Source organism: Neoarius graeffei, chromosome 5 (assembly GCF_027579695.1).
Source record: "Neoarius graeffei isolate fNeoGra1 chromosome 5, fNeoGra1.pri, whole genome shotgun sequence".
Lineage (NCBI taxonomy): Eukaryota > Metazoa > Chordata > Actinopteri > Siluriformes > Ariidae > Neoarius > Neoarius graeffei.
In genome coordinates, this window is record NC_083573.1 from 37,556,668 (window position 1) to 37,571,412 (window position 14,745).

General features: G+C 45.8%; 1 protein-coding gene across 1 annotated transcript in view; it reads left to right on the top strand.

Moving 5' to 3' along the window:
* Window positions 1-347: 347 nt before the first annotated feature.
* p3h3 (prolyl 3-hydroxylase 3) overlaps window positions 348-14,745 on the top strand; it is a 49,750-nt gene continuing 35,352 nt past the window's right edge. The window contains exons 1-3 of the mRNA XM_060921608.1: window positions 348-636; window positions 13,770-13,954; window positions 14,095-14,253. Coding sequence (XP_060777591.1) covers window positions 348-636; window positions 13,770-13,954; window positions 14,095-14,253 — 633 coding nt within the window. The remainder of the gene's footprint in view (window positions 637-13,769; window positions 13,955-14,094; window positions 14,254-14,745) is intronic.

The window sequence follows — 14,745 nt, forward strand, 5'->3', positions numbered from 1 at the left end:
AAATGTATTGATTTGTTCGCAGAATGTCGGAGAATTGCACGTATTAAAATAAAAAAAAAGTCTGTGCGCATATATTCTGAAAATTAAGGCCGACTAACCTCACATGTGAAAGAGCAGGGGTTTGGTGTGTGTTGGTTTTGTAAAGTCCTAAAAGGAAAAAAACAAACAAACACAGCTGGGCATGAGAGGGTGGAGGCATTACAGTGTGTCGTGTTTAGACTTTCCGAAGCCTCTTTGAATCGCACACACTCCTGGTGCATCCCCCCCACCCATCTATCCATCTGTTTCACTCCTCCCTTTTCTTTCCTCCCTCCATCACCCATTCCCTCCTTCCCCTGGGCTGCGCCATGGCGCTGTGCTCTAGCGCTGCTGTGTACGTGGCGCTGAGTTTGTGCGCTTTATGCTCCGTGTGTGCGGCTGCCGGCACCGCAGGGGGCTCGGTTTCTCTCTCCGGCCTGCTGCCGGCTTACGACGAGCTCTACTACCGCGGAGTGCGGGCTTATTTCTTGGAGAACTGGGAGGAAGCGGCCGAGTACATAGAGCTGTCCATATCGACCCGAGAAGCTCTGCGCAAGGTCCGGAGAAAATGCCACGACGAGTGCTCAACTGCAGGGGATGAGACAGATCCCACACCAGGTAGCGCTCAGCACAGCTGCCAGCTGTTTACAATCACAAATCAGACTGCTAAATGGCTGCATGCGTCAATGATTTTATTTCCATATCAGAAGTGTTGTCTCAGTGCGCACAGATATGTGACCGAGAAATGATCATAGATTTGTATTAAACCGATTATAACGTTTACTAGTGATACTGACCATGCCGCAGTTCCCTGAGACATTATGAGTCTTAATAAGAATAATAAGGAGCCAGAAACTGAAGTGAACTGCATACACTGTTAGAACTAGGGGTACAGTAGGAGTCCATTTCTGTACCCCATGGTACAGTCTACACTAATGTACCCCTTAGGACCTCAAGGTAACTATCTCATCTCATCTCATTATCTCTAGCCGCTTTATCCTTCTACAGGGTCGCAGGCAAGCTGGAGCCTATCCCAGCTGACTACGGGCGAGAGGCGGGGTACACCCTGGACAAGTCGCCAGGTCATCACAGGGCTGACACATAGACACAGACAACCATTCACACTCACATTCACACCTACGGTCAATTTAGAGTCACCAGTTAACCTAACCTGCATGTCTTTGGACTGTGGGGGAAACCGGAGCACCCGGAGGAAACCCACGCGGACACGGGGAGAACATGCAAACTCCACACAGAAAGGCCCTCGCCGGCCACGGGGCTCGAACCCAGGACCTTCTTGCTGTGAGGCGACAGCGCTAACCACTACACCACCGTGCCGCCCAAAGTAACTATGTGTAGCTTTTTAGGACCAAAAAGCTACATATTACACTACCGTTCAAAAGTTTGGGGTCACCCAGACAATTTAGTGTTTTCCATGAAAAGTCACACTTTTATTTCCCACCATAAGTTGTAAAATCTCATCTCATCTCATCTCATTATCTCTAGCCGCTTTATCCTTCTACAGGGTCGCAGGCAAGCTGGAGCCTATCCCAGCTGACTACGGGCGAAAGGCGGGGTACACCCTGGACAAGTCGCCAGGTCATCACAGGGCTGACACATAGACACAGACAACCATTCACACTCACATTCACACCTACGGTCAATTTAGAGTCACCAGTTAACCTAACCTGCATGTCTTTGGACTGTGGGGGAAACCGGAGCACCCGGAGGAAACCCACGCGGACACGGGGAGAACATGCAAACTCCACACAGAAAGGCCCTCGCCGGCCACGGGGCTCGAACCCAGGACCTTCTTGCTGTGAGGCGACAGCGCTAACCACTACACCACCGTGCCGCCCAAAGTAACTATGTGTAGCTTTTTAGGACCAAAAAGCTACATATTACACTACCGTTCAAAAGTTTGGGGTCACCCAGACAATTTAGTGTTTTCCATGAAAAGTCACACTTTTATTTCCCACCATAAGTTGTAAAATGAATAGAAAATATAGTCGAGACATTTTTCTGGCCATTTTGAGCATTTAATCGACCCCACAAATGTGATGCTCCAGAAACTCAATCTGCTCAAAGGAAGGTCAGTTTTATAGCTTCTCTAAAGAGCTCAACTGTTTTCAGCTGTGCTAACATGATTGTACAAGGGTTTTCTAATCATCCATTAGCCTTCTGAGGCAATGAGCAAACACATTGTACCATTAGAACACTGGAGTGAGAGTTGCTGGAAATGGGCCTCTATACACCTATGGAGATATTGCACCAAAAACCACACATTTGCAGCTAGAATAGTCATTTACCACATTAGCAATGTATAGACCCCTTTCACATGACGTCACCGCGCCGCGAGATTTTGTTAGGCGCCATATTGGAAGACCAAGTACATGCACTCACAATATAAAACAAAGTACGAGCGAGAGTAAAGTGACACGATGGCTGATAATTCTGGTTATGTGAGTACATTACCAGTTGCAGAAAGGGCACGGTATGTGGAAAAACTGGCTGTGATTGATGGATTTGACCCATATGATAAGACTCGGGGCAAGGGAGAATGGAAACATAAGGAGGACCGGACACCAATTTTGCCATCTGTTTGCTACCCAGACATTGTAAACTATTTGTTGTTTACACCCAGTGCCTACACTCAGTGTTCGAACTATGCCGATATTTTCGGGGGGTCCCTTTTATCCCCTTGGGGCGCTTGCGCTTGTCTCGGAGCGCGGCTCTCCAAACACATGAGAAGCCTTGCGCTTGTCTCAGAGCGCAGATCTCCAAACACATGAGAAGCCTATCTTGCGCACATATCACGCGGACTCCACACACGCATCGCGTCTGAAGTCATAACTCATCAGGGGAAATCGTGTCCGCATTGGCATGTTCAAAAAACAACCTCGCGTCAACAATGATACCACACGCAAGAAAAAAAAAACAGTCAGGCTACTCAACAACCAACCTGGCAGCAGCGAGCAAGCCCCAAACCATCCTAAATTATTATTATTATTAAACTGTAGAAGTCTGGGAGGCTTGCTCCTCATACAGTTATCAACTTGGGGCCACTTTAGCATGTTTTAAATCTGAATTTCTTGCGTTTGCTTACCTCAAAGTGTCCGCAGATCATGCACAGACTTATCCATTATATCCACAGTTTTTTGCCAAGTCTCACATAGGTTTCTTTCAAGTCTACTGTTGGGCCAATAAATCATAAATAAAACAGCTCAGATTTGTTTGTTTAAGTCGTTTGCCACTCCACTTTATTCTTGTGAGTTCACATACCGCTGCTGTTATTTCCCCCTAATCACGAGATTGTTGGTCTTCCAAAATGGCGCAGGGTCTGTTTACTTCCGGTTTCAGGTGACGTCAGTGAAAGGGGTCTATAGAGTGTATTTCTGATTAGTTTAAAGTGATCTTCATTGAAAAGAACAGTGCTTTTCTTTCAAAAATAAGGACATTTCAAAGTGACCCCAAACTTTTGAACGGTAGTGTATGTTCCTAAGCAAGGGGAAGCTAATGGTTAGAGAAGCAGCTTTGGGACCAAAAGGTCACCAGTTCAATTCCCTGAACCAGCAGGAATGGCTGAAGTGTCCTTGAGCAAGACACCTAACCCCCCAACTGCTCCCCAGGCTGCTCTGGGTATGTTGTACATGGCTCTGGATAAGAGCGTCTGCTAAATGCAGTGTGTGAAATGAGGGGGGGTCTGGGGGGGTTGACTCTCCCAAAAGCTAAACAAGCCCCCTCAAAAAATGTATTTTAAAAGACCAGGGTGGGTCCCAAAAAGACCCCTCTAAAACAGTTTTTTTTTTCATTTATGTGCAAATACTTCTAGAAATATCTTCACGTGATATGGCAGTATCAGTTTGAATAAAACGTTTCCTCTTATTTGTACATTGTTTATTTACCTTATTATTATGGTATAACATTATAACGGTATAACAACAACTGATTCCCATAAAGTTTATTGTCTCAGTTTTGGGTGACGAGGGTCACTGACACCCCCCGAACCAAAATCTATTTCACACACTGGCTAAATGCCTGTACTGTAATGTAATGTAACCAGTATATAAAAGGTACAAATAAATACCAGAGGGTACTGCCCCAGTGACAAGCCATTGTAACCCTAAAAGTGCAATAATATACTTTATTTTCTGAGAGTGTAGATTTTAAAAAGAGCAGTGCAAACATCAGTCATAAACATGACATAGCATTTGAACGTGTGAGGGTGATCATATTTCTTGTAAAGTTAGATATAACCTCCACAACCTATCTATGCCAATCTCCCTTAAAGCTAGACGGCCTTTCGATTTCATAAAATCGGTGAAATTTAGTTCCCTCTGAAATTTGGTCATTGTGCTATATGTTTATTTCTGTAATATCTCACAAAATATTCTGTGGCTAGGAAGTTATTTAATTTGAGGGGATTCCCGAGCAAATAATGTGCATGAAATCACTCGCTTCGCGCAGTCAAGCAGACAGAGGAAGTCCGTGTGCGCATGCGCAGGTTTACTTTCTTCTTCTTTTGGGTTTTACAGCAGCTGGCATTCACAGTGTTGCATTACTGCCATCTACAGGTTTACCTTTGACCGTGCACTGACAGTTCCATCATTCTGTCGCCAAACAAACAGCTGATCACACCGAGGTGCTCGCTGACCGCCGATATTTATTAGTTTGGTCCTGCGTTTCCTTTCCTTCGCAACATAACGTCTTTTTCTTCTCGCTTTCCATTACTGTAGTCGCTCTTTCACATTTCATTTGCACACTCACGTCCTCTATTTTTCCCTCCTGTTTCAAATTTGTATCCCACAATGCCTTGCGCGAACAGGGAAAGCCCACCACGTGATACATGACGTAGTATCCTGTATTGGGTCATGGTGAAGCAGGAAAAAATAGTGGAGAATTTAGGGCCACATGGCCCTAAATTCATTAATTGTTCTATTTTAAAAAAATAATAATAATAAAATTGGAAGTCTGTGATTCAAATTCAGTAGCTTTTGGTCCACTAAACAAAAATAATTGGGTGTCGGGGAAAATTCTTTTTATGGCCTACACTTGAAAAATCTGAAAGGCAGTCTACCTTTGGAAAAAAAAAAAAACAAGCCCCAGGAAACCTTGACTTAGCCCCTGGTCTTTTCACTAGCTAGAAACACCCCTGGTGCTATCATTAGAACTGATCACAAGCCCCTTCAGTAAGCTCTTACCAAGCTTGCCTTGTTTTGCTTTGCTTTGTTTTGCCAGTAAATTTAAATAGAAGAATAATATTTTTAAATTGTCATTTATCTTTGGTGGATATGGGCGTAACATCTCATCTCATTATCTCTAGCTGCTTTATCCTGTTCTACAGGGTCGCAGGCAAGCTGGAGCCTATCCCAGCTGACTACGGGCGAAAGGCGGGGTACACCCTGGACAAGTCGCCAGGTCATCACAGGGCTGACACATAGCCCATGTTTACATTAGACCGTATCAGCGGATCATCAGATTAACTTTTAAAAACGATTAGTGTGCACACAGCAACACCAATACACGATTTGCGTGCACACAGCAATACCAATACACGGATACGCTCGGCTCCGCAGGCATCCTGCGCTCCAAATCACTCCGCCCTGAACAGCGAGTGCCCTCTGGAGGGTGCGCACTCCGGCCTTGCGCAGCTCACAGAGCACGCGAGTGAAGTGAACAAGCTGTGATTCGGGACTGAGCCGCTGTGTGTGTGATCTCAGTGCATATCACTTACTACTTGCAAGTGGAAGGATGGCAAGCCTAAAGACAATCATAACTACACAATGGGCAGTATTTGCATCAGTATTTGCAGTATTTTCATACTTTTATACTCTTTAATGAAAGGTGATACAAGGCGGAAGTCCGCGCTGTTTTTCAGCAGTCGCGTCACATGACCAACGCCAGCGAATCAGGAAGGTGGATGTCACAGTGACGTTGTCCAATGAGACGCCAGCTAGAGCTCAGCACAGCATATCCACGTATTCTGAATGTTTACACAGCACCGGAGCTGACACGATCTGGATTGAATACGTGGACGCTGGCGGATTCCCGTTTCCCAGCGTTTCCAGGCGGTTTAATGTAAACGGACAGTGCATCCGCGAAGAAAACGAGACCGATACGGTCTAATGTAAACGTAGCCATAGACACAGACAACCATTCACACCTACAGTCAATTTAGAGTCGGCATAACATGTTAAAACAAACAAACAAAAGTTATTGTACTGCTGGTGCATTGGCACCTCACAGCTCCAGGGTCCCTGACTCAATCCTCAGCTGTCTATACAGCGTTTCACATGTTCACCGTATGTTTCTTCCAACTGTCTAAAGGCACATAGAGTATTGGCTACACTAAATTGCCCCTAGGTGTGGATCAAGGCATGGAAACCCGATCGAAGCCCGTCGGGACCCGTCGGAACCCGACGGGCTCGGTCGGACTCGAACAAATATTTAGAAATTATGCTCGGGCTTGGGTCGGGCTTGGACATACTGTATGCTCACGATAAGACTTTGTGTAAAAGTAATGTGTAAATTTAAAAGCAGTCACTTTAAACTAGTTTCGCTTCATACGCGTCATAGCTGTGCGCGGGATTTGATGTAGCGACAAAGCGTGGTCAGCGCAGTTGAGTGTGCAATGGAAGCTGACATCAAAAAGAAGTTACACTCCGGAGAATTGAAAACCACTGAAAATGATAAGGGCAAATCCACTGTGTGGAAACATTTCAACATGATCGTTGGAGCCGAGAGTAACGAATTTGTCGGACATGTTCAGTGTAAGATGTGCGGAACCATCTTGAAGTATGACAGCAAAAAAACGGGAAATTCCCAGCTGCAGAGACACGTGGACAGAGGTTGCAAGTCGCATGGGCCATTGCAGCCGAATATCACCGCATTTGTTACCTCAAGAAAAATACCAATGCAGGCTAAGGAGAAAGTGATTGAAAAATGTGTCGAGTTCTGCTGCAAAGATATACGGCCATTTCGTTCTATCGAAGGAAGGGGTTTCATGGAATTGGCCCAGCAACTTATCAATGTTGGTGCTACGTATGGTTCACTGGCAGCACAGGACATACTGCCTGACCCCACCACCGTGTCGAAACGGTGCCAATCGCTAGCAACAGAGAAACGTGCAAATCTGGTAGAGCATTTAAATGCCATTCTGGCCGAGGTGAATTTAACTGGCATGACAACGGACATCTGGACAGAAGACTACCACAAATTAAGCTACATCACCATTACTTGCCATTTTGTGACGAGGGGATTTATATTGACAAGCGCCGTGCTGACAACAGCAGCATTCCCACTGGAAGATGCTAAAACGGGGGAGAATATCAGGAGAGAAATCATCCGACTTCTGACAGGGTATGGCCTAGACATGAGTTTGCTGAACAAAGTGGTCTGGGTGACAGACCAAGGCTCTAACATCATTAGTGCCCTCAGACCATACCGGAGACTTGATTGTCAAGACCACCTGTACAACACAGTGATGAGGCACGCCCTGGACCTCACAGAACTGGCCGAATATGCTCCGACGGTTTCAGAGACTTTGCAAGCTACCAAGGCACTTGTGAAATATGTGAAAAAGTCAGGCATCGCAGCTTTACTGTCAAAAACAGTGACGCAAATGGCAGACACGAGATTTAGCACAGTCTATCTCACCTTGAACTCTGTCCGCTCAGTGTATCAAGAACTGCGCGAGAAACTGGATGACCGTGCAGAGGGCTGGCGGCTCGATGGCATATCCCTAGATGTCCTTGACTTTCTTATCGAGTTTCTGCAACCATTCTATGATGCCCAGCGTGAACTGGAAGGGGACCAGTACCCAACAATTAACCTGGTGTTTTTGTGGTTCGAGCAACTGAAGCGCCACTGCAACAGAAAGACAACTGACAGCCCCTATCAGGTCACCATCCGCGAGCGACATCTCACATGGATTTTGCGTAAAGTGGAGATCCAAGAACTCCACAAAATCGCAACTTTCCTTTGGCCTAAATTTAGTCAGCTCCGTATGTTGTCCGCCTCGGACAGAGACAATCTTCACCTGGAGGTTCGCAGACAAGTCAGTGAGCTCCGCACTGACGAGGCCGCCTCTGAAGGACCAGCAGCACCCAAGAAAGCGGCATGTGAATTTGAGGACTGGGAAAATGTACCCATGGCAGAGGGCAGGGACGAAGTCGAAATGTACTCAACTGAAAATCATGCAATGCAGGACGAGAGAGATCTTTTGGGCTGGTGGAGAGATCAGCAATATAAATACCCGAAGCTCAGCGTTCTTGCCCGCGGCATCCTTGCCGTACCAGCCAGCAGCAGCAGCAGTGAGCGCAACTTCAGTGCTGCTGGCAGGACAATCGAGCAGAGGAGGACAGCCTTGAAGCCATCCACCGTTGATGCAATCCTTTTTCTCCACAAGCATATGGATTAGCATAATCTTTGGATGGACTCATGTAAATGTAAATAATTCCCTGTTTGAATGGTGAGTGTTTTTGTTAATCCCCCTAAACCATTTATGTTTGGCCAATAGGCTATTGTTACCGTGCTGGGAGCAGAAGTTAATTTAATTTACAGACCTAGGCCCATATAATATCTTGGTTAGGCCTGTTTGTAGGCTATGTGATGGCTTTACGGCAATATTGTGGCTATGTTATTTTGGTGCACACGCGAGTGTGTGTTTATGACGTGTGCAGACAGACAGCGGGATTTTCATTTCAATTATTTATTGAATTTCATTAAATGGCCTAGTGTTTATTAGGTCAACAGAACCCTTTGTCTGAATGTTGTGGATTTGTTCTGCTGTTCCGTTATTTTTGGTTTGCTTAGGTTAAGTGAGTAGGCTACACGAGCCTGGCAGACTTGCTCCAAGCGTGCGCTTAAAGCGCTCGCCGGTGTTGATGACTCAAAATGCCCTTTTCAGTTTGTTGATAAAACCACACAAACTTTCCACACAAAATATCATACATGGGTCTTTAGTAGGCTAATGAAAATAGTGTGCTTTAAATGGCTTCGGGCTTCAGTCGGGCTCGGGCACAAATATCTCAATTCCTTTCGGACTCGGGTCGGTTTCGAGCATCGCTCTGTCGGATGCGGGCCGGTCTCGGACAGAAAAAATCGGCCCGATCCACACTCTAGTGTGGATATACAGTGCTGTGCAAAAGTCTTAGGCACATGTAAAGAAATGCTGTAGACCAAAAATGGCTTAAAAAATAATGAAATGAAATGTTTCAACAATAAAAAAATACTATAAACAGCAGTAAGCCATAATAAATGAAATAAAGTCAATATTTGGTGTGAAACGACCCTTTGCTTTAAAAAAAAAATAGTAGTCTCAGGTACAGTGAGTGCAGTTTTATGCGGAAATTAGCTGTAGGTTTTACTGAGCATCTTCCAGAACCAGCCACAGTTCTTCTGGACACTTTGATTGTCACACTCGCTTCTTCATTTTGCACCAAAACCCCATTATGTTTTTTAATCTGAAAAGTGCTCTCTTATATAATACGCTGCTCAGATACAAACTTTTTTTTTCTGTAACATTTAATTTATGCTGGAAAACGAACGTTTGGACTCTAAAATGTTTTTGTACTGAGTCGATAATGTAGAAGTCATAAAATAGAAATCTATAACAAAGTATGTATGAAAAAAAGGGGGTGCCTAAAGGCCTCTGCATGCTCTTGCGACAAGGCTTTCGCAGATAGCTTTTCGCAGACAGTTGTAATTTATCGTTGAGCGGGGAGTAATAGGCGTGCGCGATGTTATTCACTGCCACAACGCAAGGGGGCGCAAAGTCGCGAAATCGCTAGGAGTAGTTGGTGGGTGTGGTTAGTGGAGTGTTTATCCTCCGGTTACTTATAATGACTAGAACTGGAGTCGTATAGATATACGTACTTCCTCACTTCCTCAATCAACCGCTCTTCGTGCTGCTTCATCTTCACTCGTGTTTTTAAAAATGGCGGACGTGAATACAAACCAAACTGGGAAAGTAGGGAAGCGGAAGTGCGTGTACAGCGGATGTAGAGTGGACCAATCAGAGCCCTCTTGTCTGCGACGCTGTCTGCGAGGCTTCTGCGGTGGTCACAATTTTTGGGAGGTGCGCGCAGAGCGTCTGCGAAGGTGGGGGGGCTACGCAGACGCTGTCTGCGACGCCATCTGCGAGGACTGGGTTGTCAGCATAAATTGGCCTTAAATTGGCTTTAAGACTTGCACAGTACTATGTGTGCGCATGATGGCTGGGGTAGACTCCAGATACACTACGACCCAGGATAAAGCACTTACTGAAGATGCATGAATGAATAAAAAAGTAAATACTAGAATTTAGTTCCCCCCCCAAAAAAAAAAGCTACTATTGGGTTCCCTTAAAATTTTAGTGCATGTGGTAATTGCTTATGGCTTAATGAATCAGCCCAGTTATCACCATGATCAATGATTATGTCCTTGCTTTATTTCACATCCTATTGATACTGTATTTCTCTTGTTTTGTCAGGGTAAGTGACATATAGAATAATTCATGTGTGAGCTAAGCTAGCAAAGTGTTTTCAGTAAATGCTCTTAGCATCCAATTTCTGCATGGTTTTTTTTTGGTTGGTTGGTTGGTTGGTTGGTTGGTTTTTTTTGCAAGCCACAACAGATATGTGAGTGCTTGTGGTGATCAGTTATTGATCCATAAGCGTTCTGGTTTATGGATTTTGGACATTTCTGGCCATTGGTGTTGTCCTGAAAGTACAGCTCTCAATTCTCAATTCCACAAGCTTTTATGGCTCTGTACCTTGGCTCTGCGGTTTGAAAATGCAAAATATTAAGAGAGAGGAAACCCCTCCTCTCACATTCTGATCATGTTTTACATCAACGCCACAAATGCACAAATCCATCAGATATATCTGTGTAGTGTTTAGTCTTGTCTTTATCTGGCCAGCACACTGTTACACAATTGTAAAAATAAAAAATAAAAACTCCGTCTGTTGTTATTCTACCGCATTATTGTTATACATTCACCTGTACCCCTGTTCATTCATGCAGTTATCTAGTCAGTCAGTCACATGGAAGCAAAACAATGTATAAAATCATGCAACTATCGGCGGCGGCTGTCCATCACTAGTGATGATGCTGCTTCATTAGGATGCGCAGAAACGCAGACAGGCTGCGAGGCTTGCGACAGAGTCGCCCGCAGGAGCGGCACAAATGGTCCGGCCAAGCTGCCGTGGAATGTCTGGCCATGTAAGCTCTCGCATGCTATTCTCCTCTCCTAGCGAAGCGCCTTGCACAGTAAGGTAAGACAAACAATGTCATGCCCCCATCGTGTTGTCTCTCTGGACCTCCAGACCTGATGCCAAGTGGTGCACAAAAGTGCCACAGACCTGACAGGTATGGAAGTTGCCCCGCAGTGACAGCTGACTTGCCAAGTGATGCCATCCATTGGCCATTTGAATGGCTCTTCCGCATTCCATTGACCCTGTTGGGTTCATCTGCTACATTGCGCCGAAAAGCACCCTGCTGCCAGCACCTTATTGTTGATGTACTGTTTAACCCATAGCTGGAACCCAGGCAGGTGCTACCACTCCGGGTCAGAGCGGACCTGGGAGCAATGGTGATTAAGGGGTAACTACACTTTCCCCATTACTCAAGTCCTCCTTGACCTGAGACTCCTTCACTGTGTAACCAATTATCTACACACATCATGTAGCTATAAATCAAGAGCTTCAAGTCAATGTTTACATCAAACATCAGAATGAGGAAAAATGTAATCTCAATGATTTTACCTGTAGCATGGTTGTCAGTCCCAGACAGGCTGGTTTGAGTATTTCAGAAACTGCTGATCTCATGGGCGGGGGAAGAAGTCCAACTCCACGTTCACGTTGTCACCCGGCGGGCAACGTATCAAAGTAAGGGACTGCCAGCCAAGGTGAAGTATGGGGGGGACTTCGTGTGCCCTGGCCGTGAAGGCTTGGCTGGAACCCCAAAACAACACGGCCAGCAGAGCTCTGGCACCCCACTCCACGAGGGAATCAGCATCAGTGGTGCAGCTCCTCACCGGCCCGATCGTCTCACCCTGTGGCCTGCCATCGGATCACTGCTATGGAGTCAAGTGGTATGGGCGGGAATTGCGCAAGCTCGCCACCACCATTGTCAACAAATCTTCGCGCAGGCTTTCTCATCTACCTCCTCTTTCATGAGATCTTTGCTTATGGCAGTCCGTCATGGTCGACGATGACGTTTCATCTTCCTCCCCTCCGACGTCCATCCCCTCAATGCCTTCCATGGGCCCACATATGAGAAAGGAGACCAATGTGGGACCCACAAATCCGGGGGCAGATGGTGCAAGGGAAGACACCGACTGGGGCAGTTGGGTGGAGTCTTCGGGCTGCGCGCTTCTCCTCCCGGTCTCTTATGTGCTTCTCCTCAAAGCACTGGACTCCATTCTTGACTGTGTTCCTCCAAGTGGTCCGGTTGGAGGCAAGTGACTCAAGGTCTCCGGGAGGGATGCTGCATGCATTCAGGGACGACTTCAGGTGGTCCTTCCATCTCTTCTTTGGGCACCTACGGGGGCGCTTGCCTTCAGCAAGTTCGCCATAGAGGACCAGGTGAGGAAGGCAAGAGGAGTGCATGCGGATGACGTGTCCAGTCCATCAAAGGACATGACGGAGGAGGACGGACTCGATGCTGGAAGATCCCACAGTGCTGAGGATCTTGGTGTGCGGAACACAATCCTCCCAGGTGAGGCCAAGGATGCGTTGAAGGCATCGGATGTGGAAGGCTTCCAACATCTTGACTTGCCTCCTGTACAGGGTCCAGGCCTGACATCCATACAGGAGGGTAGAGACACAGATGGCATGGTAGACTAAGACTTTCGTCTTGATTCGCAGGTGATGATTCGCGAAGACACATTTGCAAAGACGCCCGAAAGCAGAGGACGTTTGGCAGATGCGGTTTGTGATCTCCCTGTCCAGGGAGGCGTCGTTTCAGATGATGCTCCCCAAGTAGGTGAACGAGTCTGTATGCTCCAAGGCTTGAGTGCCAGTGGTGATTGCCACCGGAGGTTGATTGTGGTAGAAGGACATCTGTAGGGTGAGTTTTGGGAATGTTGACCAGGAGTCCAAATCTACGATAGGCTTCCTGTAAGGACACAACGATCCTTTGGAGGTCCGCTGTAGACAAAGAGACAACAGCACCGTCATCAGCATACTGGAGCTCCACGACGATAACGGATTGGGTCTTTGTAGTGGCAGAGAGGCATCGAAGGTTGAAGACATTTCCTTCGAGCCCGATGACGGACTGCCATAAGTAAAGTAAGATCTCATGGACTGACTCTTCATGCACAACATCTCTAGACTTTACACAAAATGGTGAACAGCAGTTCTCCAGTAACTCAGTTAACCACTCTTTACAACCGTGGTGAGCAGAAAAGTATTTCCGAATGCACAGCACATGGAACCTTGAAGCAGACTACACCAGCAGAAGACCACACCGGGTTCCAATCGTGTCAGCTAAGAACAGGAATCTGAGGCTAAAGTGGGCGTAGGTTCGCACAGGACAGTTGACTTTTGGGGGAAAAAAACCTTCACCTGTTCTTTTACCTTCATTCTGAATTGGCATTCTCATATTTAATACAAATTTCCTTCCTATGGAAGCTCTTGACTTGTATCTCCTTGATTTTATGTAATACACTGCTGCCACATGATTGGCTGATTGAATGAACGAACAGTAGGGGTTCAGGTGTTTCTAATAAAATGGCTGGTGAGTGAAAATATTTGCATGTATGTGTCCAGACAGAGAAAAAGGCAGCATGTGGGACCTGTGGACATTGGACTGGATCCAACAGCGAGCAGAGTGTATACGGTTCTGTTTGGGCCGAGCTGTTACTCCTGCTGGTCAGCTTCCTGTATCGTCAGATATTGAGTATGAATTTGGGACTCGCAACACTTACAATTTCCTGCAGATGACCTACTACAAGGTAGAATAATGTGTCTGCAATGAATAAACAAGATCCCTACCGTGTAACCAATTATCTACACATATCTATAGACCCCAGCATTATTTACACATTCTGACTAAGAGGCAAATTCAAGGTGTCTTTACTCTTTCTGTGCATAGTTGGGAAAGCCGAAGAAGGCTGCTGCTGCCGCTCAAACATTCTTCATGGCCAACCCGAGTCACCTGGAGATGAGGAACAATATTGAGAAGTACAGACGTATGACTGGTGTTACAGAGGATGACTTTCGGGACAGAGAGAGAGAACTGGAGAAACACTGGGTAAGTCAAAGGAAAGGACATGAGGGAAGCAGAGGTGAAAATACGCACACTTTCAGTGCTGACAAGAAATATGTAGGACTAGAAATGTCCATCCAGATTCTACGACTGCATATTACAGAATAATTATTAACAGTAGGATATGAGCATAATTCTAAGACACAAGTGTTTTACTGGGAAATACTGTACACCACTCGTATTTTTCATACAAACTACACTACCGTTCAAAAGTTTGGGGTCACCCAGACAATTTTGTGTTTTCCATGAAAAGTCACACTTTTATTTCCCACCATAAGTTGTAAAATGAATAGAAAATATAGTCAAGACATTTTTCTGGCCATTTTGAGCATTTAATCGACCCCACAAATGTGATGCTCCAGAAACTCAATCTGCTCAAAGGAAGGTCAGTTTTATAGCTTCTCTAAAGAGCTCAACTGTTTTCAGCTGTGCTAACATGATTGTACAAGGGTTTTCTAATCATCCATTAGCCTTCTG